The sequence below is a fragment of the Fundulus heteroclitus genome, unplaced genomic scaffold (genome assembly GCF_011125445.2).
Source record: "Fundulus heteroclitus isolate FHET01 unplaced genomic scaffold, MU-UCD_Fhet_4.1 scaffold_40, whole genome shotgun sequence".
Classification (NCBI taxonomy): domain Eukaryota; kingdom Metazoa; phylum Chordata; class Actinopteri; order Cyprinodontiformes; family Fundulidae; genus Fundulus; species Fundulus heteroclitus.
The window spans coordinates 2,237,136-2,262,581 of NW_023396813.1; the positions used below are offsets into that span (position 1 = coordinate 2,237,136).

Here is a 25,446-nt window from a genome sequence, read left to right on the forward strand (position 1 = left end):
AGTCCTGGTCCTGGTCGTTGTCGTCTCTAATCAGGCCCACCACCGTTGTGTCGTCTGCAAACTTCACAATGTGATTGGTGGTGAACCTGTGGACACAGTAGTGTGTCATCAGGGTGAACAGCAGGGGGCTCAGGACACAGCCCTGAGGAAAGCCTGTGCTGATGACATCAGAGGTATTCTGTCCAACCCGGACCAACTGAGGTCTGTTGGTGATGAAGTCTAGCAGGCAGTTGCGAAGAGGTGTGCTGAAGCCCAGGTGTTCCAGTTTCGATGGTGTTGAACGCTGAACTGAGTTTTTCCACCAGATGCTGTGGGATGATGGTGTTCAACACTGAACTGAAGTCCAGGAACATGCTCAAGGGGGCGGGGCGTGGATGGGCTTGGAACCCGTTAATAACTGCTTGCAGTTCTAGTTTTCACGTTGTTTTTTTCTGAAAACTTTAAAGCTATAGCTATTATACGAAATGGTTCAGTGCATTTAAATGTTCTTAGTTGGTTAAAAAGTTAGAAGGCGGGTCTTTGGTTCTCCACAACCACTATCGAGCTATTTCCTTCTGGATAATTTTCACCTAAACTAGTGCACTCTCACAAACTCCCACAGGTGCTGGGTCCCAGGTATTAAATGTTCACTTATATACAGAAAGCCTATAATTTATTTATTTATTTTCTTTCACTTTCTTTTTTCAGGTATCACATTACACATGTTAGCTTAAATAATAATACATATGATTTAGCAATGGCATCAAGGTGTTACTCGATTGTATCTGTTGCTTTATGTCTGTTGGTTGTGCTGTTCTTTTTGTGTCTCTTTCCAGGTGATGGAGCAGACAGAGGACGTTTTATCATTCTCTCCCTTTTAACTCTTTCTTTCACCTCTTCTCTTTCTTTCTTTTTCTCTTCTTGTTCTTCCTTTACTCTCCTACTTTCCCATTGTAGTGTCCATATTATCTGAAATTCTCCTTGCAGGAATCACAATAAAGCTATTTACATGCACAAATCAAGCAGAGCACTATGGCGAAAGCTGTTTGCTCCACTTGTGAAAGCAAAATCTGTTGAGCTCTATTTGGCATTAAGACATCAATTCTTATTGCCACATTGCTAGACAGGACACTGGGGAAAATAAATAAATAAGTAAAATAAATGTAATTGAATATTCTGACAGAATTTATGTATGCTGCAAAACACAGCCACCCGAGAGACAGACACACACACACACACACACACACACACACACACACACACACACACACACACACACACACACACACACACATATTTGGGTCTGTTTCATTTGATTGATTTAACCGAGTCTAAACAAAATGTATTTTCAAATAAGAAAGCAGACAGCTGGGATGGACTCAGGAAGGTGGAGTTTTGGTGACAACGGACAGAATTTTAGGAGATAAATGAAAATGAGAACGAATAGTATTTTCTTCAGAAATTTGGCAACGACCAATTAGGGAAACAGGGAGAGAATAGAGTATAAAGAGAATATTAGGGACAGACAGGGATAGGGCGGAAATTAGGGTAATTCATAAAGCATTGTTTTTATTTTTTACATAATACAAAATTAAAATAGCTTTATGTGGAGCACATAAAGCTAAATACTCTTGCACAGTAGGTGGCGGCATGCACCTAAAAGTTGTTTGTCAACTGCCATTAAACACTACAGAAGAAGAAGAAGTATCTTCTGTTCAGCCTGCTGTTGTGGCAGAAGATTATGCTCCCCTTTATTCGAACATGGAGGCTGTCTCTACAAATCTGTCACCGTGTTGGCACAAAGCTGCATCTTGGGGCAGCGAAGAGAACTGCATGGAACTGCGTTCATCAGGTAACGTGTTAACACTATGGTACTGTTCGTCCACACATTAAACTGGTGCGAACTGGTGACTGAAGAGCAGTGGTAGGCATAGAGGCTCCTTCCGAATACTCTTAACCATAGACGACATATACGTAGACGCCTCGTCGGGCGGGTTCTGCCTATTTTGCGGATGCGTCAGAGCGTCCGCCATGTTGGATGTGGCAAATCTGCAGTTAGAGATCGGGCGCTTCCCCGTGTTGTGCGCAATTCTGTTCCCCCGTGGAAATCTGTTTCCCCTGTGTCGGGAGCGCGCATTGCAGCGAGGGAGGCTGGGCTGAACACTGTCACGTCACTTCTGATAGATTTCTCGGTTAGAACCAAAAATTAAAAAAACTCAAGTCAAGGTTTTAAAATTTACTTTAATCGGTAGCTGTTTCCAAAATTATAAAATACACACCACAAATTAATAAAACAAGGTCTTTAAACATTTTCTAAACAGTAAACAATCACGTGATGTACATTTGCATTATTGATTGAAGGACTAGCAAGTCCGCTGGGTTAAATCGCCACTTCTTCTAAAAATCAGCGTAGGAAGAGCCTGCTTTATTACTTTGTGGTGTGCATTTTATAAATTTGGAAACAGCTACCGATAAAAGTAAATTTTACAACCTTGACTTGAGTTTTTTTTTTTTTTACCGACAATCAGAAGTGAAGTGAAAGAGTTAAAAATAGCATAAGAAGACCCTGTTTTATTAATTTGTGGTGTGTATTTTATAATTTTGGAAACAGCTACCGATTAAAGTAGCTGTTTCCCTTCGCTGCAATGCGCGCTCCCGACACAGGGGAAACAGATTTCCATGGGGGAACAGAATTGCGCACAACACCTGCGGAGCAGCGGGTGGGAAGACAAGCTAGTGATGGGTTCTACATTTCTTTTAAGTGAACCGAATCACTAGAATCAGTACATTTAAATGGGCTATAACCTTCTTTCCATCCTGAAAGTAGTCATTATGTATTCACAAAAAGGTTAAAAACCATTTCTCTGTGGGAGCTGCATGCCTGGAAAAATTCTAACCAATCATTGCCGTTTGGTGTGAAGGCCGTGGACAGACCTCTCAACTTTGATGGTAAGTTAAGACTGAGATGATGTTAATTTTCGGTGGGCGGAGGGTTAGGGGGTCGCTGTCTGGACGCTGGAGCGGGTCCAGTAAACTCCGTCTCATTTTTATCCGACTAGACATGTATTATGTTAAAAAGTGAAAGAGAAGTGTCTGTAATGATTGGTGTGGAGATGAACCCAGAGTCAGCCAGACGCAGTAGTAATCCTTTTGGTGGTGTTTATTGAAGGGATACAACAGGCAAAACAGACCGGATCCAGGCTGATGATAATCCATCCATCAAACAACTGGAGAAACTAAAAAAAAAAACAGAGAACAGGTCAGACTCTACAAAAATGCTGGAAGGCTCTTACCCAGGAACGACGAAACGATTGTGAAGTCCCGGCAACAAACAGAAAACTAAGAGGGGTTTAAATAGGCGGGCAGACACAGTAACAGGGAGGGACTAATTAACCAAACCCAGGTGGAAATAATTAAGGGAGCAAAAGGACAAGTCTAAGAATAAAAATAAGCCCAAACAGAACAGGAAAGAACTAAACTAACCAAATAATAAGCATAAACCAGAACAGAACATTACAGTGTCATCATGTTGTTGTTTAGTTAGTGGGCTAAAACAGAAAAAAACACAACTGTTCAGATGTACAAATATTGCTGAATAAAGTAATAACGTAGTTTTAAGTTATTGATGGTATTATTACACTCCTTTTTTTTAAGAATGGAGAACTGCTTTTTATTTTGTTTTTATTAGTATGGTGTAGGGCCTCATTTTGCGGCCAATACAGCGTCAATTCGTCTTGGGAATGACATATACAAGTCCTGCACAGTGGTCAGAGGGATTTTATGCCATTCTTCTTGCAGGATAGTGGCCAGGTCACAACGTGATGCTGGTGGAGGAAAATGTTTCCTGACTCGCTCCTCCAAAACACCCCAAAGTGGCTCAATAGTATTTAGATCTGATGACTGTGCAGGCCATGGGAGATGTTCAACTTCACTTTCATGTTCATCAAACTAATCTTTCACCAGTCCTGCTGTGTGTATTGGTCACCAATTCACACAGCAAGACTGCCTAGTTTTGCCTAATGGTAAATCCGCCCCTGTATTGGTGCATTGTCATCCTGATACACGGCACCTCCTTCAGGATACAATGTTTGAACCATTGGATGCACATGGTCCTCCAGAATGGTTCGGTAGTCCTTGGCAGTGACGCGCCCATCTAGCACAAGTATGGGGCCAAGGGAATGCCATGATATGGCAGCCCAAACCATCACTGGTCCACCCCCATGCTTCACTCTGGGCATGCAACAGTCTTCTTTGGGGCTTCTCCACACCGTAACTCTCCCGGATGTGGGGAAAACAGTAAAGGTGGACTCATCAGAGAACAATACATGTTTCAAATTGTCCACAGCCCAAGATTTGAGCTCCTTGCACCATTGAAACCGACATTTGGCATTGGCACGAGTGTGCAAAGGTTTGGCTATGGCAGCCCGGCCGTGGATATTGACCCTGTGGAGCTCCGGATGGACAGTTTTGGTGGAAACAGGAGAGTTGAGGTGCTTATTTAATTTTGCCGTGATTTGGGGACCCGTGGTTTTATGTTTTTTGGATACAAGCCGGGTTAGCACCCGAACATCGCTTTCAGACAGCTTGCTCTTGCATCCACAGTTATTCCTGTTTGATTAATTGTCAATTTTTTATCCAATGACTCGATTAATCGTCAGAATATTCAATAGCATAATTGATTAATTCAATTCAATTCAATTTTATTTATATAGCTCCAATTCATGAAACTTGTCATATCAAGGCACTTTACAAAGTCAAATTCAATCAGATTATACAGATTGGGTCAGATTATACAGATTGGTCAAAAAATGTCCTATATAAGGGAACCCAGTTGATTGCATCAAAGTCCCGACGAGCAGCATTCACTCCTGAAGAAGCATAGAGCCACAGGGAGAGTCATCTGCATTGTCCATGGCTTTGCAGCAATCCCTCATACTATCCCTAAAACTAATTTTAGTAATGCCTCATTACTAAAATAATTGTTTGTGACAGCCCTAATCAGATGAAATATTCTAGTTAAATTGTGGAAAAGCCTATTTACAGACATAGGATAATATACTATACAATATGCATCATAGTACACCAGCATTTTGAAGTAGCTAAGGCGTTTGCAAGTTTACTTTAATATCTGGGAGACAGTGTAAACCATTCATGATTAGATCAGAACCCGAGCAACCATTAGCATATACATCATGTAAACAGTTATTAAGTGTATTGCGAGCAGCAGAGATTATAAAGTCTACCCGGGAGGAACGAGCAATGGAAAAGCTCCTTGGAGCATCTGGGATGCAGCAGTCTGTCACATCCAACTCCATGCATGGGGGTGGGAGACATTGTCTGTCAGTGATGTTCTTTTTCTTACAGTACTTCTGTCTCCCACTACCTGCACTGGGTCTAGGGGGCATCCCATAACATAATTGGCTCTCCAAATGAACTTATCCAGCCACTTCCTCTCAGTTACAGATAAGATGCTTTTTCAACAGACCACACCATAGAAGATGGTTGATGCCACCACAGAGTTAAAGGTCTTCAAGAGTGCCCTTTGCACTCCAAAAGACCTCAGCCTCCTCAGCAGTTAGTCAGATCTGACCCTTCCTGTAAAGAGGATCAGTTGTGACTCCAGTCCAGTTTATTCTTCAAGTGAACCCCCAGGTACTCATAAAAGAACTATGTCACAATCTTAGAGATTTTGGTTTGAATCAACACATTAAACAGCACACAAACAGGGGCATATTTTAAACTTGATCATGAGTAAGGGTATAAACAGTACGAAGGTCAATGTAACTGTACAGTAAGATTGTTATTCACCCTGGCGGTAATGACACCCGGTCACGCCGATCGGAGGTCACTAAAGTTGGTGTTGCTTCGGTGTGTGAGTTTGCTAAAACAATGTCGGACTCCGTAATTTTCTCTGGTCCCCTGCCTGATCTGACCAGTGATGACATGTTTAGCCGCATGTCATCATTCAACCGCTGGTTGTCTAGGTTGTGTCCTGAAAACGACGTGGGCTACATTGATAACTGGCAAACTTACTGGGGAAAACCTGGTCTGATCCGGACAGACGGCATCCATCCCACTTTGGATGGTGCAGCTCTTCTTTCTAGGAATCTGGCCAGATTTATTAGTTCTCCTAAATGCTGACAACCCAGGGTCCAGACCAGGAAGCAGAGCTGTAGTTTAACACATCTCTCTGCAGCTTCTGTACTGTTACCCACCCATTACCCTATTGAGACGGTGTCTTTCCCAAGGCCAAAACTTAACAGATCAAAAACTGATCTAAAAGGAACAAATCATAAAAATCTAATAAAAATCAATACGGCTCAACGTGAACCAAAAATAAAACAATTAAATGTGGTCTATTAAATCCGCGCAAAACTTGTCGTCAGCACCCCATACCCCACCGACCCCCTCCCCCCTCCTCCCCCCCCGCCCCGCTCCGCGAGTCGGTCCGCGCTAAACTGGTCTTACACACCCCATCCACCCACCCCATAGGGTAGTTCACTGCTATCGTTTTCATCCGGGTTTTTCGCGCATGCGCGCCAGACTGGTAGGCAAAAGGCGAACACAATGGCGGACGCCAACAGAGAAACTGACGAGTTCTCCACATATTTTTCTTCTTTAGATAACGTATCACAAGATCGTTTTAAGAGTAAGTTGATGGTTGATGGTATCAGATTGGCAGATCCACACAGCAAAAGCCTGAAGGGACGGAGCGAGTCTGTGAAATGCTGGCCAAGTGTTCAATACCGCGACATACAGCTGCCTTATAAACACGCAGGCCAGTACAGACGAGAGAGCACGAAAGCCCCTGAAACCACTGGACGGCTACAATTATTTTATATCGGGAAAAAGGCTCCAGCAACGCCCGCGACGCCATGAGGGATTAAGCGGGTTAGAAAATGGATGGATGGATGTTCAGACATGTTTGTGTAGCAGCACAAAGCGGCGTCGGACACAGACCCCGTCTCAGCAGAGAGGAAGACCCGCCCGGTAGGTTAAAAAAAAACATTGTTCACTACGGATTATTTTGGTGTTTTTGTCTTGTTAAAATGGGTGGGGGTGTCGGTGACATTGCAGCGTAAACACAGAAGTACTAGCGCCCGTGAATGGGGGCGTAATGGAGCAGCAGCAGCCGCCGCCGCTGTCTGCTGCTCCAGACAGCGGCGGCTCTCCAGCCCGTGTAGCGATCCCCACCTCCCCTCCGCCGCTATTTAAGTAGAACAATGACTAGAGCAGAATTAAATTGTATTTATCAGGGATGAAGTGTAGACTGCAAATTCTGTCGTAGTGTGATGGCTCCCCCAGTCCATTGGGAGTGTCTGCCTGCGCTCTTTTCATTGAAAATATCCATTTCTTTCTTTGTCCTTGCTCCTTCGGTAAACGACAGAAACGTACATCCGACGATTTGTAATGCCTCTGTGTGCAACCGGGAGCACAACAAGTCGTAGGCATTGTTTAGATTCCAAAAATAAACAAACTAAAAGTACGCTCTAAATCACCCGTTTTGTCATGTAGTAGACGAGAGCAGCTCTGTTTTTTGCCTACCCGCGGGACCCAGATGTAGCGCTGAAGTCACGCGTGAACTACCCTATACCCCAGCCGCCACCCGCACACCCCCTCCTCCGGCGAGTCGGTCCGCGCAAAACTTGTCATCGTCGTCCCTCCCCCCAACTCAGCACCTCGCCTAAGCAAATTCCTGTGGGAAGACTGTATAGTGGGTGATTTTAACATTCATGTTGACACAGAATGTGATAACTTTAGCGTAGACTTTAAAACTATCCTATATTCAATTGGTTTTGCTCAAAATGTGCATAAACTGACGCACTCTTGGCTCCATACTTTAGACCTTGTGCTGATATATGGCATTGATTGTGAAGAATTAAAAGTATTTCCTCACAACCCTGTCCTATCTGATAATTTTTTTAATAACATTTGAGTTTATTCTGAGTTCTCGACCCCCAAAAGAGGGTTCCATTATAGTAGATCTTTATCGGACAATGCTGCATCAAACTTCAAGGAGTCTGTCCCCCATTTAATATTGTCAGTATTGCAGAAATGCCCTGCAGATAGCAGCAATGTTTTTTCTTCCCATTCACAAATAGACGTCTTTGTTAACGTTATGACTTCGTCATTGCGTTCTGCATTAGACAATGTAGCTCCCTTGAAAAAGAAGGTGATTATTCACAGGAAGCTGGCTCCCTGTTTTAATTCAGAGCTGCGTTCCTTGAAGCACAATGTTAGGAAATGAAAAGAAAAAATGGCGCTCTACTCACCAAGAGGAATCCTACCTAATCTGGAGGAACAGTCTATTGTTGTATAACAAGACCCTTCGCAGAGTTAGAGCAGCATATTTTTCATCATTAATTGAGGAGAACAAAAATAATCCTAGATTTCTCTTCAGTACAGTTGCCAAACTTACACAAAGTCATAGCTCCGTTGATCCATCCATTCCTTAGCTCTTAGGAGTAATGATTTTATGAGATTTTTCATAAATAAAATTGATTCCATTAAAAATAAAATAATTGGCATCCTCCCAAACATGATTACCTCGTCCTCAGTAAGTGAGGCAGCATTGGAGGAATCTTTAGAACCTGCGCAGTGTCTGAACTGTTTAGAAGCAATAGAGCTTTCTGAGCTATCTAAAATATTAGCTGCATCTAAACCTTCTACCCAACCAAATTGTTTAAGGAGGTATTCCCTTTGATCAGTGGTCCTATTTTAGACATGATTAATCTATCCTTAGTGAATGGATATGTACCACAGGCTTTTAAAGTAGCTGTTATTAAACCTTTACTTAAGAAACCTTCTCTTGATCAAGATGAAGTTGGTAAATTACAGACCTATATCTAATCTTCTTTTCTGATCTAAAATTCTTGAGAAAGTAGTTGCTAATCAACTCTGTGAACATTTACAAAGTAATGACCTACTTGAGGAGTTTCAGGCTTCAGATCTCATCATAGCACTGAAACAGCTCTGGTGAAGGTCACTAATGATATTCTCATGGCCTCAGATAATGGACTTGTGTCTGTACTTGTCCTGTTAGATCTCAGTGCTGCATTTGATACAGTTGATCACAATATTCTTCTACAAACACTTGAACATATTGTAGGGATTAAGGGGAAAGCATTAGGCTGGTTTAAATCTTATCTGTCGGACAGATTCCAGTTTGTTCATGTTAATAATAATAATGTGTGTGTGTGTGTATGTTTGTATGTATGTATGTATGTATGTATGTATGTATGTATGTATGTATGTATGTATGTATGTATGTATGTATGTATGTATGTTTCCGATTGGCAAAATTATCAGACAGCATGGGATTAATTTCCATTGTTATGCTGATGACACTCAGCTATATTTATCCATAAATCCTGATGAATCCAATCAGTTACTTCGACTGCAGTCATGTCTTGATGACGTCAAAAGCTGGATGACTTTAAATATCCTGCACTTAAATTCTGACAAGACAGAAGTTAGAATCTTTGGACCAGAGTCCGCAAAAAATAAAGTTCCTAATCAATCACTTAATCTGGATGGCATTAATTTGGCCTCTGGTAATAAAGTAAAAAATCTTGGTTTTAATTTCGACCAAGACATGTCATTTAAATCCCATATTAAACAGGTTTCCAGAGTTTCCTTTTTTCACCTCAGGAATATCGTCAAAATTAGAAACATTCTGTCCAGGGGTGACGCTGAAAAACTAGTCCATGCATTTGTTACTTCAAGGCTGGACTATTGTAATTCTTTACTATCAGGAAGTCCACAAAATGCAATTCAAAGTCTTCAGCTGATCCAAAATGCTGCAGCAAGAGTTCTGATGAAAATCAACAAGAGGAATATTTCTCCAATTTTAGCTTCCCTTCACTGGCTTCCTGTTAAATCAAGAATAGAACTTAAAATTCTTCTTCTAACGTATAAAGCCCTTAATAATCAAGCTCCATCATATATCAAAGCTCTGAATACCCCATATATTCCTAACAGAGCACTTCGCTCTCAGGCTGCAGGTCTGCTGGTGGTTCCTAGAGTCTCTAAAAGTAGAATGGGAGGCAGATCCTTTAGCTATCAGGCTCCTCTCCTGTGGAACCAACTCCCAGTTTTGGTCTGTGAGGCAGACACACTGTCTACTTTTAAGACTAATCTTAAAACGTTCCTTTTTGACAAAGCTTATAGTTAGAGTGGCTCATACCCTGAGCTATCTCTATAGTTGTGCTGTGATAGGCCTAGGCTGCTGGAGGACATCAGGGTCTAATTTTCTCACTCTACTGATTTCTACTGTTCTTCAGTCTACTGTTCTCCAGTTTTGCATTGTATTACATTGAAATGACTGTCGTCATTTCAGCTTTTAACTTTTTGCTCTCTCTCTTTTTCTTGATAGTAGGTACACCTGGTCTGACGTTCTGTTAACTGTGACATTATCCAGAGAAGACGCATCACCGGCTATTACCATCTAATGTAGAACAGATTACTGGATCAATGTGTGCTTCTGTGCTTTTTTGTCTGTCTCGTTGTGTCTCTGCTCTGTCTTCTGTAACCCCCAGTCGGTCGATGCAGGTGACCGTTCATACTGAGCCCGGTTCTGCTGGAGGTTTTTCCTTCCCGCTAATGGGTGGTTTTTCTTTCCACTGTCGCTTCATGCTTGCTCAGTATGAGGGATTGCTGCAAAGCCATGGACAATGAAGACGACTCTCGCTGTAGCTCTACGCTTTTCCAAGAGTGAATGCTGCTTGTTGGGACTTTGAAGCAATCAACTGGTTCCCTTTATATAGGAAATTTCTGACCAATCTGTATAATATGATTGATTTGACTTTGTAAAGTGCCTGGAGATGACATGTTTCATGAATTGGCGCTATATAAATAAAATTGAATTGATGTTGCCCTATCTGATCATTTTTCTGTTATCTTTGAAATCATAATTTTTTAGTTTTAGCATAGTTTTTTGCTTTTTCTTCCCTCATCAGTGTGGTCAGAGAAGATTTGATGATCTCTGGAGCAGAAACCTTTCTCTATCTTCAAGAAGGAAGAAGAAACAAACCCATGTGCAGATAAGGTATATATCTGTTACTGTACAGTTACTGTGCATCAAGTATCAGCAGGAGGTGTTGAGTTGCCCCAAATAATAGTTTTTTTGTGTGTTCTTTTCTGAAAGGGAGCTGTCACAAGCAGCCTATGAGAAGTTGGCAGATGAGACACTGGATGCTCTATCTGATTACTTTGAAGATCTCGCGGATGAAGCTTTCACTGGAACAGACTATGACGTTGTCTTTTCTGTAAGACATTACACTTTACATGATTTGCTTAGAACATCAGTTCTTCTTGGTGACCCAAAGACATTTTTGTATGAACAGCCTCATAAACTCAACTGGAAACATCCATCCATCCATCTTCTTCCGCTTATCCGGGGTCGGGTCGCGGGGGTAGCAGCTTCAGTAGGGAGGCCCAGACGTCCCTCTCCCCAGCCACTTGGGCCAGCTCCTCCGGGGGAATCCCAAGGCGTTCCCAGGCCAGCCGGGAGACATAGTCCCTCCAGCGTGTCCTGGGTCTTCCCCTGGGCCTCCTCCCGGTGGGACGTGCCCGGAACACCTCACCAGGGAGGAGTCCGGGAGGCATCCTAACCAGATGCCCGAGCCACCTGAACTGGCTCCTCTCGACATGGAGGAGCAGCGGCTGTACTCTGAGTCCTCCCCGGATGACTCTAAGGGAGATCCCAGACACACTACGGAGAAAACTCATTTCGGCCACTTGTATCCGGGATCTCGTTCTTTCGGTCACAACCCAAAGCTCGTGACCATAGATGAGGGTAGGAACGTAGATCGACCGGTAAATCGAGAGCTTCGCCTTTTGGCTCAGCTCTCTCTTCACCACAATGGATCGGTACAGCGTCCGCTTCACAGCAGACGCCGCACCAATCCGCCTGTCGATCTCCTGCTCCATCTTCTCCTCATTCGTGAACAAGACCCCAAGACTCCACTAGGGGCAGCACATCCTCCCCAACCCGGAGAAGGCACTCTACCCTTTTCCGGTTCAAGACCATGGTCTCGGATTTAGTGGCACTGATTTTCATCCCGATCGCTTCGCACTCGGCTGCGAACCGCTCTATTGAGAGCTGTAGGTCACGCCCTGATGAAGCCAATAGGACCACGTCATCCGCGAATAGCAGAGACGCAATCCTAAGGCCACAAAAACGGATCCCCTCAACACCTTGGCTGCGCCTGGAAATTCTGTCCATAAAAGTTATGAACAGAATCGGTGACAAAGGGCAACCTTTGCAGAGTCCAACTCTCACTGGAAACGAGTCCGACTTACTGCTGGCAATGCGGACCAGACTCTGACGCTATATATATATATATATATATATATGTATATATATATATATATATGTATATGTATATATGTATATATGTATATGTATATATGTATATGTATATATATTTGTAGATTATCTCTATAGATAGTCTTCTATTGGTGTCTAGGAGATATATGTAGGGGGATGTTATCCTCTCTCTAGGGGGGATCTTTCTACTCTCTATCTCTTCTCTAGAGATCTCTATATGAGATATCTCTCTGTATCTCTCGTATCTCTCTCTCCTCTATATCTTTATATCTATTTCTATGATTACTGAGAATAGATGTCCTCTATCTATCCTATGTATCTATGTCTCTCTATCTCTCTCTCTCTCGTGTACTCTCTTATCTCTGTCTCCTATCTGTTCTCTACTCTATATGTCGTTCTCTATATTATCTCTATCTTTTCTGCTCTCTGATACTCTCTATGGTCTCTATCTATATATCTGTATATATCTTGTATATCTCTCTATATATGTCTCTCTCTATCTGTGTATCTATCTATGTGTATCTATATATGTGTATCTCTCTATCTATCTGTGTCTCTCTATATGTGTATATATATATATGTATGTATATATATATGTCTGTATGTATATATATATATGTATATATATATGTCTATATGTATATGTATATATGTATCTGTCTCTCTGTATCTGTCTCTGTATATCTCTCTCTGTATATCTCTGTATATATCTATCTCTCTCTCTCTCTGTCTCTCTCTGTCTCTATGTCTATCTCTCTCTCTCTATCTATGTCTCTATCTCTCTCTCTCTCTCTATCTCTCTGTATCTCTATCTCTCTCTCTCTATCTATATCTATGTCTCTCTGTCTCTATCTATCTCTCTCTCTATCTCTCTATGTATCTCTATATCTCTATCTCTCTTATCTCTCTATGTGTCTCTGTATCTCTGTTCTCTCTATATATCTATCTCTATGTTCTATATGTCTCTCTGTATCTCTCTCTCTGTATTATATCTCTCTAGATATTCTCTATGTATATATGTCTATATATCTCTCTGTATCTCTCTCTATCTCTATATATCTCTATGTCTCTCTCATCTCTCTATCTATCTCCTCTATATATCTCTCTCTCTATATATGTCTATATATGTCTATCTCTATTGTATCTATATATCTATATATCTATATATATATCTATATCTATCTATCTATCTATCTCTCTGTCTGTATCTATATGTCTGTCTGTCTATGTATGTGTATCTATGTATGTATCTATATATATCTTATATATATCTATATCTATCTGTCTGTCTATATGTATGTATGTATATATATATATGTGTATATATTCTGTATCTATCTTATCTATATCTCTATATCTATATCTGTATATATATATGTATGTCTGTATGTCTATCTCTATATTGTATATCTCTATATATATGTATATCTCTATAGTCTATGTCTGTATATATCTATGTATGTATATCTCTCTATATCTGTCTGTATCTATATCTCTCTCTGTCTGTATATCTCTATATATGTATGTATATCTCTATATATGTATGTCTGTATCTATATCTCTCTCTGTATGTCTGTCTCTATCTCTATGTATGTATCTCTATATCTCTCTCTATGTCTATATCTCTCTATGTGTATATCTATATGTGTATATCTATATATATATGTCTATGTATATATGTGTATGTATATCTCTATGTATATGTATATATATGTATATATATGTATATATATGTATATATATGTATATATGTGTGTGTATATATGTATATATATGTATATATATGTATATATATGTATATATATATATATATATGTGTGTGTATGTATATGTATTTATATATATATGTGTGTATGTAATATATATATATATATATATATATATATATATATATATATATATATATATATATATATATATATATATATATATGTATATATATATATATGTATATGTGTGTGTGTGTGTGTGTATATGTAAAGGTGGACTATCAGGAAGTTGCAATCCAAACTTCCTGATAGTTTGGATTGCATTTTACTCTGAAACATAAATGCATACGTAATAACATTCTGTACATACAGTTAACAAATGGCCATAAGAAAAATGAGCATTGGATAAAAAAAGTATCAGAAAAACAAAATATATGACTGAGAGATTGACGGATACAGTTTTTTAAGACAGATACAGATTTGTTGACATCAGGCAAATTGATACCCGATATGTGGGGCCATTATTTTTTTGGGCCAATTATTGAAGCCAATGCTTTTTGATTAATGACCAAATTTGTGCAGGGTTTAGATTTAAATGGTAATTATTCACTTTCTTTCTTTTGGAGCTAAAAGATTTAAATGAAAAAATTAATCTGTGTTTCTGAATTTTTCCACAGGGTGGTGTATTGACAGTGAAGGTGGGCGGAGGCCATGGAACCTACGTTATAAACAAACAGACGCCCAACCGACAGATCTGGCTTTCTTCTCCTACCAGGTAGCATCGCACTGTTGAAAATATAATTTAAAATAGTATAGTACACATATAACTCTTTATTTTAAAGAATTACACTTCTTTTTTTTACCAATATAATTTTTATTGAGATTTTTCATTTTGGAAATACAAACATGTAATTATCTGAACAAGTTCTCTTTGTAGTTATTACATGACAGTAATTATTTTTACTCAACTTGGAGAAATAAAAAACAACGAAATAAAGGGAAAACAAAAAGGGAGAAAAAACAACACACACAGCTACTCAAAAACGGGTTTTTTCAAGCAGATTACAAATTGGTCAGATATGAATGTATACTTCTATGCAACATGGCACACCACAGGTTCTGGTAAATCAGAACTCAAACAAACCCTCTATCAAGTCTAAGTCCTTAATAAAATTAATGAAAGGCCCCCAAATCCTCTCGAAAAGATACCGTTTGGATTTCCTAATATATGTTATTCTGTCTAGCGGCAAATTAGACATCTGTTTTAACCACTGCGTGGTACTAGGTCTACTGATATTTTTCCAAGCCAAAGCAATACATTTTTTTGCAGCTAACGACCTTATATCTATAAAAGTGCGTTCTGATTTACTAAAGTTATGTTCCCCAGGGTATAAAGCTAACAGGAACTATTTAGGATCCAGTGAAACTTGCTTTAAGATAATTTTTTCAATTATATCTTTCACCTCTGTCCAAAATGCTTTGATTTGTTTGCATTCCCACATGCAGTGTATTAGAGTCCCTTTCGAATTAAATTTTACACAAAGATCTGGGGTATTTTTATTGGATTTATTTAAATGCACAGGTGTAACATAGATACGCATTAGGCATTTAAATTGTAGAATTCTAAGACTGCTGTTTATGGACATTGTGTGAGCTTTAATGCAAGCCCTTTCCCAATCCTGTTCACTGATGTTTGCTGATAGGTCCAAGTTCCAATTTGAGTTCTCTAGTGAGTTAGAAATCAGTACATTATAAAAGTCTGAAATTATGCCCTTCCTTGATTTATTCCGAGTCATTGTTTTTTTTAAGTAGCGTAAGAGGGGGCTTGTTAAGATTGTTGTAATTTGCTTTAACAAAGCTTCTTACCCACCGTGATCCCAGAGATCTGTGGATGGAGACGAATAGTTGATGCCAAAGGCTCGATTGCTAGTGTGAATAGTAAGGGAGAGAGAGGGCATCCCTGGCGACAACCCTTCCTGATTTGAATCGCCCTTGAAAATATTTTGTTTGATCATATTTCTGCAGTGGATTATTATATAATATTTTAACCCATTTAATAAAGTTGCTACCACAATTCAACCTTCCCAGTATGCTAAAAAAGATAGGGCCATTCGATCCTATCAAAAGCCTTCTCCGCGTCCACCGAAAGAAGAGCTGTGTCATTAGCAAATAATACCAAATAATATTCAGGACCTTTCGCATATTGTGGTATCCTTGCCTCCCAACTATAAACCCATTTTGATCCTTATTCATAATATCTGGTAAGATTCTTTGCAGTCGTAATGCCAATAGTTTACAGATGATTTTGAGATCAGAGTTAAGTAGACTGATGGGTCTCAGGTTTTTACATTTACTAGGAGGTTTACCCGGTTTTGGCAGCTGAATAATTAGAGCCTGATTTAAAGAGGGAGTCAATGTGCCATTTTTAAATGACTCCATGAACATGTCTAGAAGGGGAGAGAGCAATTTTTCCTTACATTTTTTGTAAAAGTCGATGGGAATACCATCAGGTCCTGGTTGCTTACCAGATTTCATGCCATTAATGACCTGTGCTAATTCCTCTTTATTTATTTCTATGTTTAAGTCTACTCTACACTCCTCTGCAATGACAGGGATATGTAGTCTACCCAAAACTTGTCTAATTCCTCTTGGTCTAACTTTCCTTTAGAGTCATAGCATTTCTGATAGTACTCTTTAAAAGCATTATTAATATCCCTTGGATCTATTAGAGTTTTATCCTGTGTTTCAATTGATGTAATCGAAGGGGCGACGTGGCACAGAGGTTAGGGAGTTCGTCTTGCAATTGATGGGTTGCCGGTTCGATCCCCCACACTGACTGTCTCTGTCGTTGTGTCCTTGGGCAAGACACTTCACCCGCACCCCGGTGGCGCCGGTGTATGGCAGCCTCGCCTTTGTCAGTCTGCCCCAGGGTAGCTGTGGCTTCTAACATAGGTCACCATCGTCAGGGTGTGAATGACTGAACTGTAGTGTAAAGCGCTTTGGAGGTCGTCAAGACTAGTTAAAGCGCTATACAAGTACAAGCCATTTACCATTTGTTGTTTCAAGCTGTTTAATCTAGAAGTTTTCCAGCCTTGTCCCCCTGTTCGTAAAAAATTTGTTTCAGTCTTAAGAGACTGAATGCAGCTCTAAAACTGGACATTGATCAAGTGAAGAACTTTCCTCCTCTTAATGGCAAGGCTATGATGTCCGGAAGATGACCCTCAAAAAGGCTCACAGCTTGAGTCTCCATTCTGACAGCTTGGGCTGAGGTTCATCTCTTTGGCTCAACAAGTTGTTTAAGCTTTAGCTCTGACATCCGGTGGGTGAGGCTCCCATCTCTGGAGCGTCCAGGTTGCTTTCGTCGACCAGTTCAAAACCACTGCGGCACTCCCAGCAGAATCTGTGGATCACTGGCCCCAAATTGTAGAAGAAACACGGAGAAGGGGCATCAGGCGCCGCCTTGCTGGTTCTCAGAGAGAAGGGGGATTCTGTAGTGCTTCCTTGGCCAGTTGATCTTCTCTCTTCTGTCTGACAACTGAGTGCTGAGTGACCAAACCATCTCTTTTTATGTATTTGAAAACCATTGGTTTGAGTTGATGTTACAATAGGTTCTACCTCCTTCAGGGCCAATACCAGTAACATCAGGCTTCATCCTCAATCAGTTCCTGCTTGAGTCATCTATGACCCCTCTTTCAATCGCTTTTTCAAGTACTGACTTGCCTCACGGCTTTACTGAACATGTTCAGACTTGTCTTTCCTTTCAGTCTGTCATCAAATTTCTAATGCATTTACTTCATTAAAACAATCATATTTAAAAGTTTTAGTAGTTTAATACATAAGTGTGTGAGCCTTTAATAAAAAGAAAAACAACAAAACTATACAATTTCTGAGCTTTTTTGTTATTTGTTCCTCTCTAATATATGTAATGTCCAAATTACTTTGTGAACAACATGGAATATGGACGAGCTCACCATATCACAGCCTATGGTAACTTGACAAGAGTCATCAGATATCTTCTGAAGGTGGCAGTCTGATAAGGTGATGGAGAAGTCTGCAGTGTAGGAGGGGGAACAGAAACGGTGCCAGCAAGGGGTGGGTAAAAATATCGATTAATCATTGCATTGCAATAAATTTTTTCCAATTCAGTATGGATTCAGAAAATCCTCTAATTGGATTAGTTACCCTGGCCACTGGGTTTATGAGCGACAATTTTGAGTGATTCTCATTGAGCTTGCACAATGTGCATGTATACAAAGTAAATGATTTTATTGCAGCTTCAATACAGTGATGGACTGGGACTACAAGGATTTCCCCTGCGCACCAGCAGTTCCCTGCCGTGGAGGTCCTGTTGCACTCTGTCCCGGAGTCTCAACACGCTCTGCGGCACTTCAAATTCCATCTCTTCTGTATTTCTCCTCCTCTGTAGCCAGGCTCTGTTCAGCACCCGGTCGTAGAGTGGACCTGGTAACTTATGAATGAGCCCTACAAAGCCCACCAGCAGACTGAGCTGTGGAGATCAGAATAACTTGTCCCAAAATGCTCGGCCAAAAAAAATTCCTCAGTGCTGCTTTTAACGCAGCAGTGACAAATCAAAAAGCCTCTTCCCTCCCAGTTTGTTCATCACTTTTAACAGTGATGAACAAACTGGTGCCAATTTTGTTTTGATATTAGGACAATTGATGAAGGAGTGGTTGGAACAATGGCATTCTTTTAAGAGCAAACTGCACACATATGGAATGAATGAGTGACAATTTCTCTTGAAGTACATGAATTTATTAACAGAAATAAATGCTCATCCAGGGAACACATGATAAAAAATATTGTTAATCCAGGTAAACAATATTAAATAAACCAATCTTCTCCATTAGGCTAGTGAAACCTACAGGGGTTGGATGATGAAACTGAAACACCTGGTTTTAGACCACAATAATTTATTAGTATGGTGTAGGGCCTCCTTTTGCGGCCAATACAGCGTCAATTTGTCTTGGGAATGACATATACAAGTCCTGCACAGTGGTCAGAGGGATTTTTACCCATTCTTCTTGCAGGATAGTGGCCAGGTCACGACGTGATGCTGGTGGAGGAAAATGTTTCCTGACTCGCTCCTTCAAAACACCCCAAAGTAGCTCAATAGTATTTAGATCTGGTGACTGTGCAGGCCATGGGAGATGTTCAACTTCACTTTCATGTTCATCAAACCAATCTTTCACAAGTCTTGCTGTGTGTATTGGTGCATTGTCATCCTGATACACTGCACCTCCTTCAGGATACAATGTTTGAACCATTGGATGCACATGGTCCTCCAGAATGGTTCGGTAGTCCTTAGCAGTGACGCGCCCATCTAGCTCAAGTATGGGGCCAAGGGAATGCCATTATATGGCAGCCCAAACTATCACTGATCCACCCCCGTGCTTCACTCTGGGCATGCAACAGTCTGGGTGGTACGCTTCTTTGGGGCTTCTCCACACCGTAACTCTCCCGGATGTGGGGAAAACAGTAAAGGTGGACTCATCAGATCCGGGTTAGCACCCGAACATCCCTTTCAGACAGCTTCCTCTTGTGTCCACAGTTAATCCTGTTGGATGTGGTTCGTCCTTCTTGGTGGTATGCTGAAATTACCCTGGATACAGTGGCTCTTGATACATCACAAAGACTTGCTGTCTTGGTCACAGATGCGCCATCAAGATGTGCACCAACAATTTGTCCTCTTTTGAACTCTGGTATGTCACCCATAATGTTGTGTGCATTGCAATATTTTGAGCAAAACTGTGCTCTTACACTGCTAATTGGACCTTCACACTCTGCTCTTATTGGTTCAATGTGCAATTAATGAAGATTGGCCACCAGGCTGGTCCAATTGAAGCCATGAAAACCTCCCACACTAAAATGAGAGGTGTTTCAGTTTCATTGTCCAACCCCTGTAACTAAAACTATTAAGCAAAATTAAAATTAAAGAAACTAAGGAACTATGTAAACACAAGTAAAAATAGTTAAACCATCACCATAAAATAATTCAGTGAATTTAGAGTTCAATGAAGATCGAACTTAGAGAAGTAAAGTTTTATACTAATGAATTTGTAATGAAGTTAAATTAGCTTAACTAATTTAGAACAACTTTTAGCAACCTATTCACAACTACTAACTATTTGATATAACTCCGAGTTAGATAAAACATTATTTGAAGAAAAAGCATTTTAAAGAATGATTTGCTAAAAATATCAGTAACCCCTAGAACACTTGATTTTTAAACAATGTAATTATTTCTTCAGAAATAATTAAGATTTGAATTGGTACAGAAATCCCAGAGTTGAATTTACTACTTTTTTTTTTACTACCTCTACAATATTTTTACTACTAACACAAAACCGAGAAGCCTTTTTTGGGGGGAGTGGTGGATTCACAGCACTGACCCGTGTATGATGATAGCCCATCTCTCACCCAAAACAAAACCTTATCCCACTTAGCTGAAGGTATAACTGACTTTGTCTTGACTAAGACCCCACACACAGAGATATTCTAAACGCATTTTAGCATATGTAGTAAATCTGTTTTAAGAATATAAACAAAATGCAATGACATTCAATTTTCACAAGCCAATGTTCCCAACAGAATATTGATGACATGGCAAATGCTCAAACTAAATAATCAGCTGGAATAAAATTAAGCAACTAACATTAAAGTCTAACTCTTGGACCGAAAATATATCCTGAAAACCGTTGAATAACTTCCAGAACAAGGTACACCAATTATGGTATTCCGCATTTGAGTGCTGCCTCGGTTTACGATCGGCCATTTCCGACGTGTGACGTCGGTTAAAGAACACGAGAATGCGCGAAGCGAACTTGCATAGAAACACACAAGCGTTTACGTTGTACAACCGGTACGGTGAACAAGGATATATATGGATGTTTTCCAGTATCTTCTTTCACACACCAAATCTGCTGATCCACGTCCACTTTGAGCAAGCGCTTTAAAAAAAAAAATCGCTGAACTAAGTCCACAATAAAATGGCTTCTAGGTGCGTAGTTGGTGGCTGTAGTTTCGGTTATAGGCCTAGTGCAGACCGCGGTGAAGTTGGTTTGATATTGCACATTCAAGCTCCGCGGAGTCAGCGGGATCTAGCTCACGGTTGATCTGGTTGAAGGACTCCGATTTCGGCCAGCGTCTCTGAGCTGCTCCCTCCTCCCATACGCGGTGGGACCGTCAACAAATCTGATTTGATATTTGTTTCTCATGAGTGCTCCGCTGACTCCGTGGAGCCTGAATGTCCAATGTCAAACCAACTTCACCGCGGTCTAGTGCAGACCAGAAAGTAGCGCTACATACTTGGCCGAAGGATCAAAAGGTCCGAAAGAAATGGGATAAATCCGTAAAAGAAACGCGAAAGGACTGGATTGCCGGCAGTGACAAAAGTGTGTTATGAAGTTCACACTTCACGAGCGAGGACTTTGAGGGGTACTTACAATGGAGCATGGGCTCTATGTCTTGGGCAGCGTTAGATATAGTCTCCTCAGGTTCACCTTGTTCAAACTCCATTTCTTCGTATATATATTCGGTATCAGAGACGCCAATGCTTGAGGTGGAGTTTGTAGATGTATCAGACATTTTTTTAATAATTTTTTTTCTTATTACTGTCACATTTAGAAAGAGTAAGAGAGAGAGCGTGCTGTGGGAAGTGAGATGGCAGAAGAAAGGATGGAGACAGTCCTAAGAGAAGAGAGAGAGAGAGAGCTAGAGCAAGTAGAAGAGGAAAAATGTGGACAGAGAAACACACTCCCTCTCGTACAAAAAGACACACTCAAGCCTGTCATGATATTTTTCTGGGATGAACCCGGACACAGCACACACACACAGAGCTAGTTCTTAGAAGTGAGTTTATTGAACAGGGTGGATGATGGATGACGAGAAGAACCAGAGTCTTTTAACTGACGGAGATGTAGGGTGCAGAAGCTGGCCGGCATGAGGAGTGCAGAGAGACTGACCAGGAGGAACTCTGGAGCCGAGGACTTGAGACCAGAACATCAGAGCCGAGGACTTGAGACCAGAACATCAGAGCCGAGGACTTGAGACCAGAACATCAGAGCCGAGGACTTGAGACCGGAACATCAGAGCCGAGGACTTGAGACCAGAATGGAACATCAGAGCCGAGGACTTGAGGCCGGAACATCAGAGCCGAGGACTTGAGACCAGGACGGCTCACCAGGAGTTGAGAGCAGGAGTTGGAAACTTGAGAGCTGAACGGAACCCAGGAGTCGTGAACAGGAGTTGAGAACTTGAGTAGGAACAGAGCTGAGCAGAGTCTTTGGCAGTGACTTGAACAAAAAACAAAGCTGAAGAAAAGTCTACTGGCTGACTGGAACAAAAAACGGAGCTGACACAGGATTCTGGCAGAGACTGAGCGGGAGTAAACACTATGGACCGGCGACGAGAACATAATGAGGTGAGTCTTATAAAGAGGTGAACACAGGTGGCAACAGATCAGGGGTAATTGCAGCCTGACAGGTGACGGGAATAAAGACTAATTAGTGTCCAGAGGTGTGACTAATAGCTGAGCGAAGGAGAGCTGAGTGAACTGCAAAACAACAAGAAAGAAGCCAGACAAAACTAAAACCATGACAAAGCCGTGTTTCCATCTATCTTTTTAATGTGTATCTTGAAATATCGCCTTAGAATAGGTTGATCGATAGGCAAAATTTCGTAAAAATGCAATGTATGTTTTGTTTTTTTTCTGGGATTTTTCGCGGCTCTAGTGGCCCGCTTTTAATGAAAGTAGGCTGACAGGAAGGGCTGTGGAAGAGAGTGAGCGACATGCGGCAAAGGACCGCGGGTCGGATTTGAACCCGGGTCAACCGTGTCGAGGACTAAGGCCTCCCTACATGGGTCGCGATACCCGCTGCGCCACGAGCGCGCCCCTTCGTAAAAATGTGTTTATGCACACTTGAGGTGGTTTTTGACTTTTTCGAAAAACAGTAAATGCACTAAAGAGCAGATGGAAACACAGTTCTGACGTGGCGAATATTTACTTCACATGACTGATCAGTTGTTTCCATAATGCTGGGAAATAAAGCTGGAAGCAACAGCAGGACCGATGTGTGGACCGATGAAGACACTCTAGGATTTCTTAGTCTCATCTGTGAAAGAAATTGCTACACATTCATTAAAACCTCGCTCTATTACTGATCTGTGGTCCGTGCAAGTTGGCAACCTCTACTTCCTGTTTATTACAGGACAACGTCCACATACGATGACATTACACGTCACGTTGCCTGGTTAATTCACTATAAACCAGTAGATGGAAACACAACTGGTTAACATTTTCTCTCTTGCGAAATTTTAAAGTACACTGAAAATTCAAATGAGAAGTGCGTAGATATACAGCTACAAACACACACAGCGTGAAACACAAATACAATCAGAAAGAAAAAAGACAGAGATAGGAGACAAGCAAGAGACCAATGGTCGGCAGTATTTCCCCTGGAAATTTTGTCTGGGGGTGGAGGAGGAAAAGATTTGACTTCCTTTTAACTTTCAAGTACTGTCTCAGAATACAACTTTATATGAGCAGTCAACTTCTGTCTTCTCCATCTTTCTCTTATTTATCCATACTTCTGTCTCCTTTTGTGTTTGTCTCTATGATGTACCTTTATACATGATGATATTTTGAAGGCCTCTCTGTCCTACTTCTCGATTGAATGAGAGTCCCTATAAATCTAGATCTGCCAGAGTTTTGAATAATTTTGAGTGTAACTTTTTTTAGTGTTTATTATATTTGGGATCTGTTTCTGATCCATTTATGAGGTCTACAAAAATAATTATTTGCAAGAATAAAACAGCCATTGATTTTTGTTTCCAGCAGACAGACATTTGGTGATGTGCTATGATCAGAGCAAACTCTATTTTTGTTGGACACCTAAAACTGACCATAGTCATTGTCAGGGTGCCGTTTACTTGCTGCACCCTGAACATTTTCCAGCACCTTCCTCCTTCCGTACAACCCGGTTCTACTCACCTCTGATCATCTCCACCTGCCATCACCAATCAACTGGGACTCATTCCACCTATCAAGCAGTATACTTAAGGACTCCTCGGTCAGCTCATCCCTGCTGGTTCGTCTCTCTTCTCTCGTCATCCTTCCCCAAATGACTTTCGACTCCCTGCAGTCTTGCCTCGACCATACTCCTCCCTCGAAGCTGCTTGGATTCCGCTCCACGGCTTCCTTCCCTGCCTGGATTCTGCTCCACGGCTCAACCTTCCTGCTTGGATCCCGCTCCAAGCTCTGCTCGGGTCCCATCCCGAAGCTCTCCCGCCAGCCTAAGGTTCCGCCCCAAGGTTCACCCACGGTCCTCCCGTCCGCCAGCTCCTGCCATCTACCATCTGGTTCTCATCCTCCACTACTCATCTCCTTAAATAAAACCCTTAAAACGAAGCTCTGTGTGTGGTTGAATTCAGGTTCACCAAAACAGTCCCATGACAGTCATTTACTTGTTGAGAATGTAGATTATTGAGTATTAATGCTTATGAATCGAGTTTAAGCAGACACAATCATCCTCATATTTGAACTAGACAAAAGTGCTCCTGACGCAAGGCATGCAAATTTTGTCAGGGATAATTACTTGGGTCATATTATCAATTATTGCTGCCACATTTTCCCCCCAACTGAACAGGCTCCACTGACATCTCCAGAGCCAATAGAAACTTTGTATTCCCAAGTCTGTTGGAGCTTCTATTGTAGCTATCCTCAGAAATTGTGTGGATTTAAAAAAAATGCAGATATGTTTGTCAAAGCAGGCAAAATATATCATGACTGCTCGCTCTCTGTCCTGGTGGGCCTGGGAGTTTACCTGCATGTGAAGCAACACATGTCACACAGACCCGGAGAGCTGAAAGTAGAGAAGTGGCAACATTGAGACAGAAATGGTCTACTATGTGATCTGGCACAAACATGTACAGATGTTTAATAATTTACTACATGCTGTGATCTTCTTGGAGGGGAGGGGTCTTGTTAGCGGGGAGGGTTGTCGCCCTTGCAGAATGATAGGGGAAACACTGGACTGGAAGGAGGAGACAGGTGGGGTAGTTAAAATTTGTATACAGGTTTTATAGTTAAATGAACTTAAAACAGTCAGCATCAATAGAAATGTCCGAATATATTGAAGGGGTAATGAAAAATCTACTACCAAGTCAGGTTGAGTTTGTTACCTTTTACTACCTTTTAATGGCGTTAATTTAAACTCATTTAATTTACTGCCACACGCAAACCCTGTGGTAACTTAATGTAGAGGGCGCTGTAAGTAGATGATCAACCAGAAGTTATGTTGGATGATCTGAGCATGTGGCTGTTAACTTGATGGGTTTCTCTTAAGTTACACAAATACCATTATAATTAACATTAATGTTCCCTATTCATTGTGTTTAAGCAAACCTTAG

At 41.1% G+C, this 25,446-nt stretch overlaps 1 protein-coding gene across 1 annotated transcript in view; it reads left to right on the forward strand.

Annotated features, from left to right (window-relative positions):
• Nucleotides 1-1,655: 1,655 nt before the first annotated feature.
• Nucleotides 1,656-25,446, forward strand: part of fxn (frataxin) — a 29,127-nt gene continuing 5,336 nt past the window's right edge. The window contains exons 1-4 of the mRNA XM_036130960.1: nucleotides 1,656-1,831; nucleotides 10,938-11,026; nucleotides 11,126-11,246; nucleotides 14,697-14,794. Of these exons, the coding sequence (XP_035986853.1) occupies nucleotides 1,721-1,831; nucleotides 10,938-11,026; nucleotides 11,126-11,246; nucleotides 14,697-14,794 (419 nt within the window). The 5' untranslated portion in view covers nucleotides 1,656-1,720. The remainder of the gene's footprint in view (nucleotides 1,832-10,937; nucleotides 11,027-11,125; nucleotides 11,247-14,696; nucleotides 14,795-25,446) is intronic.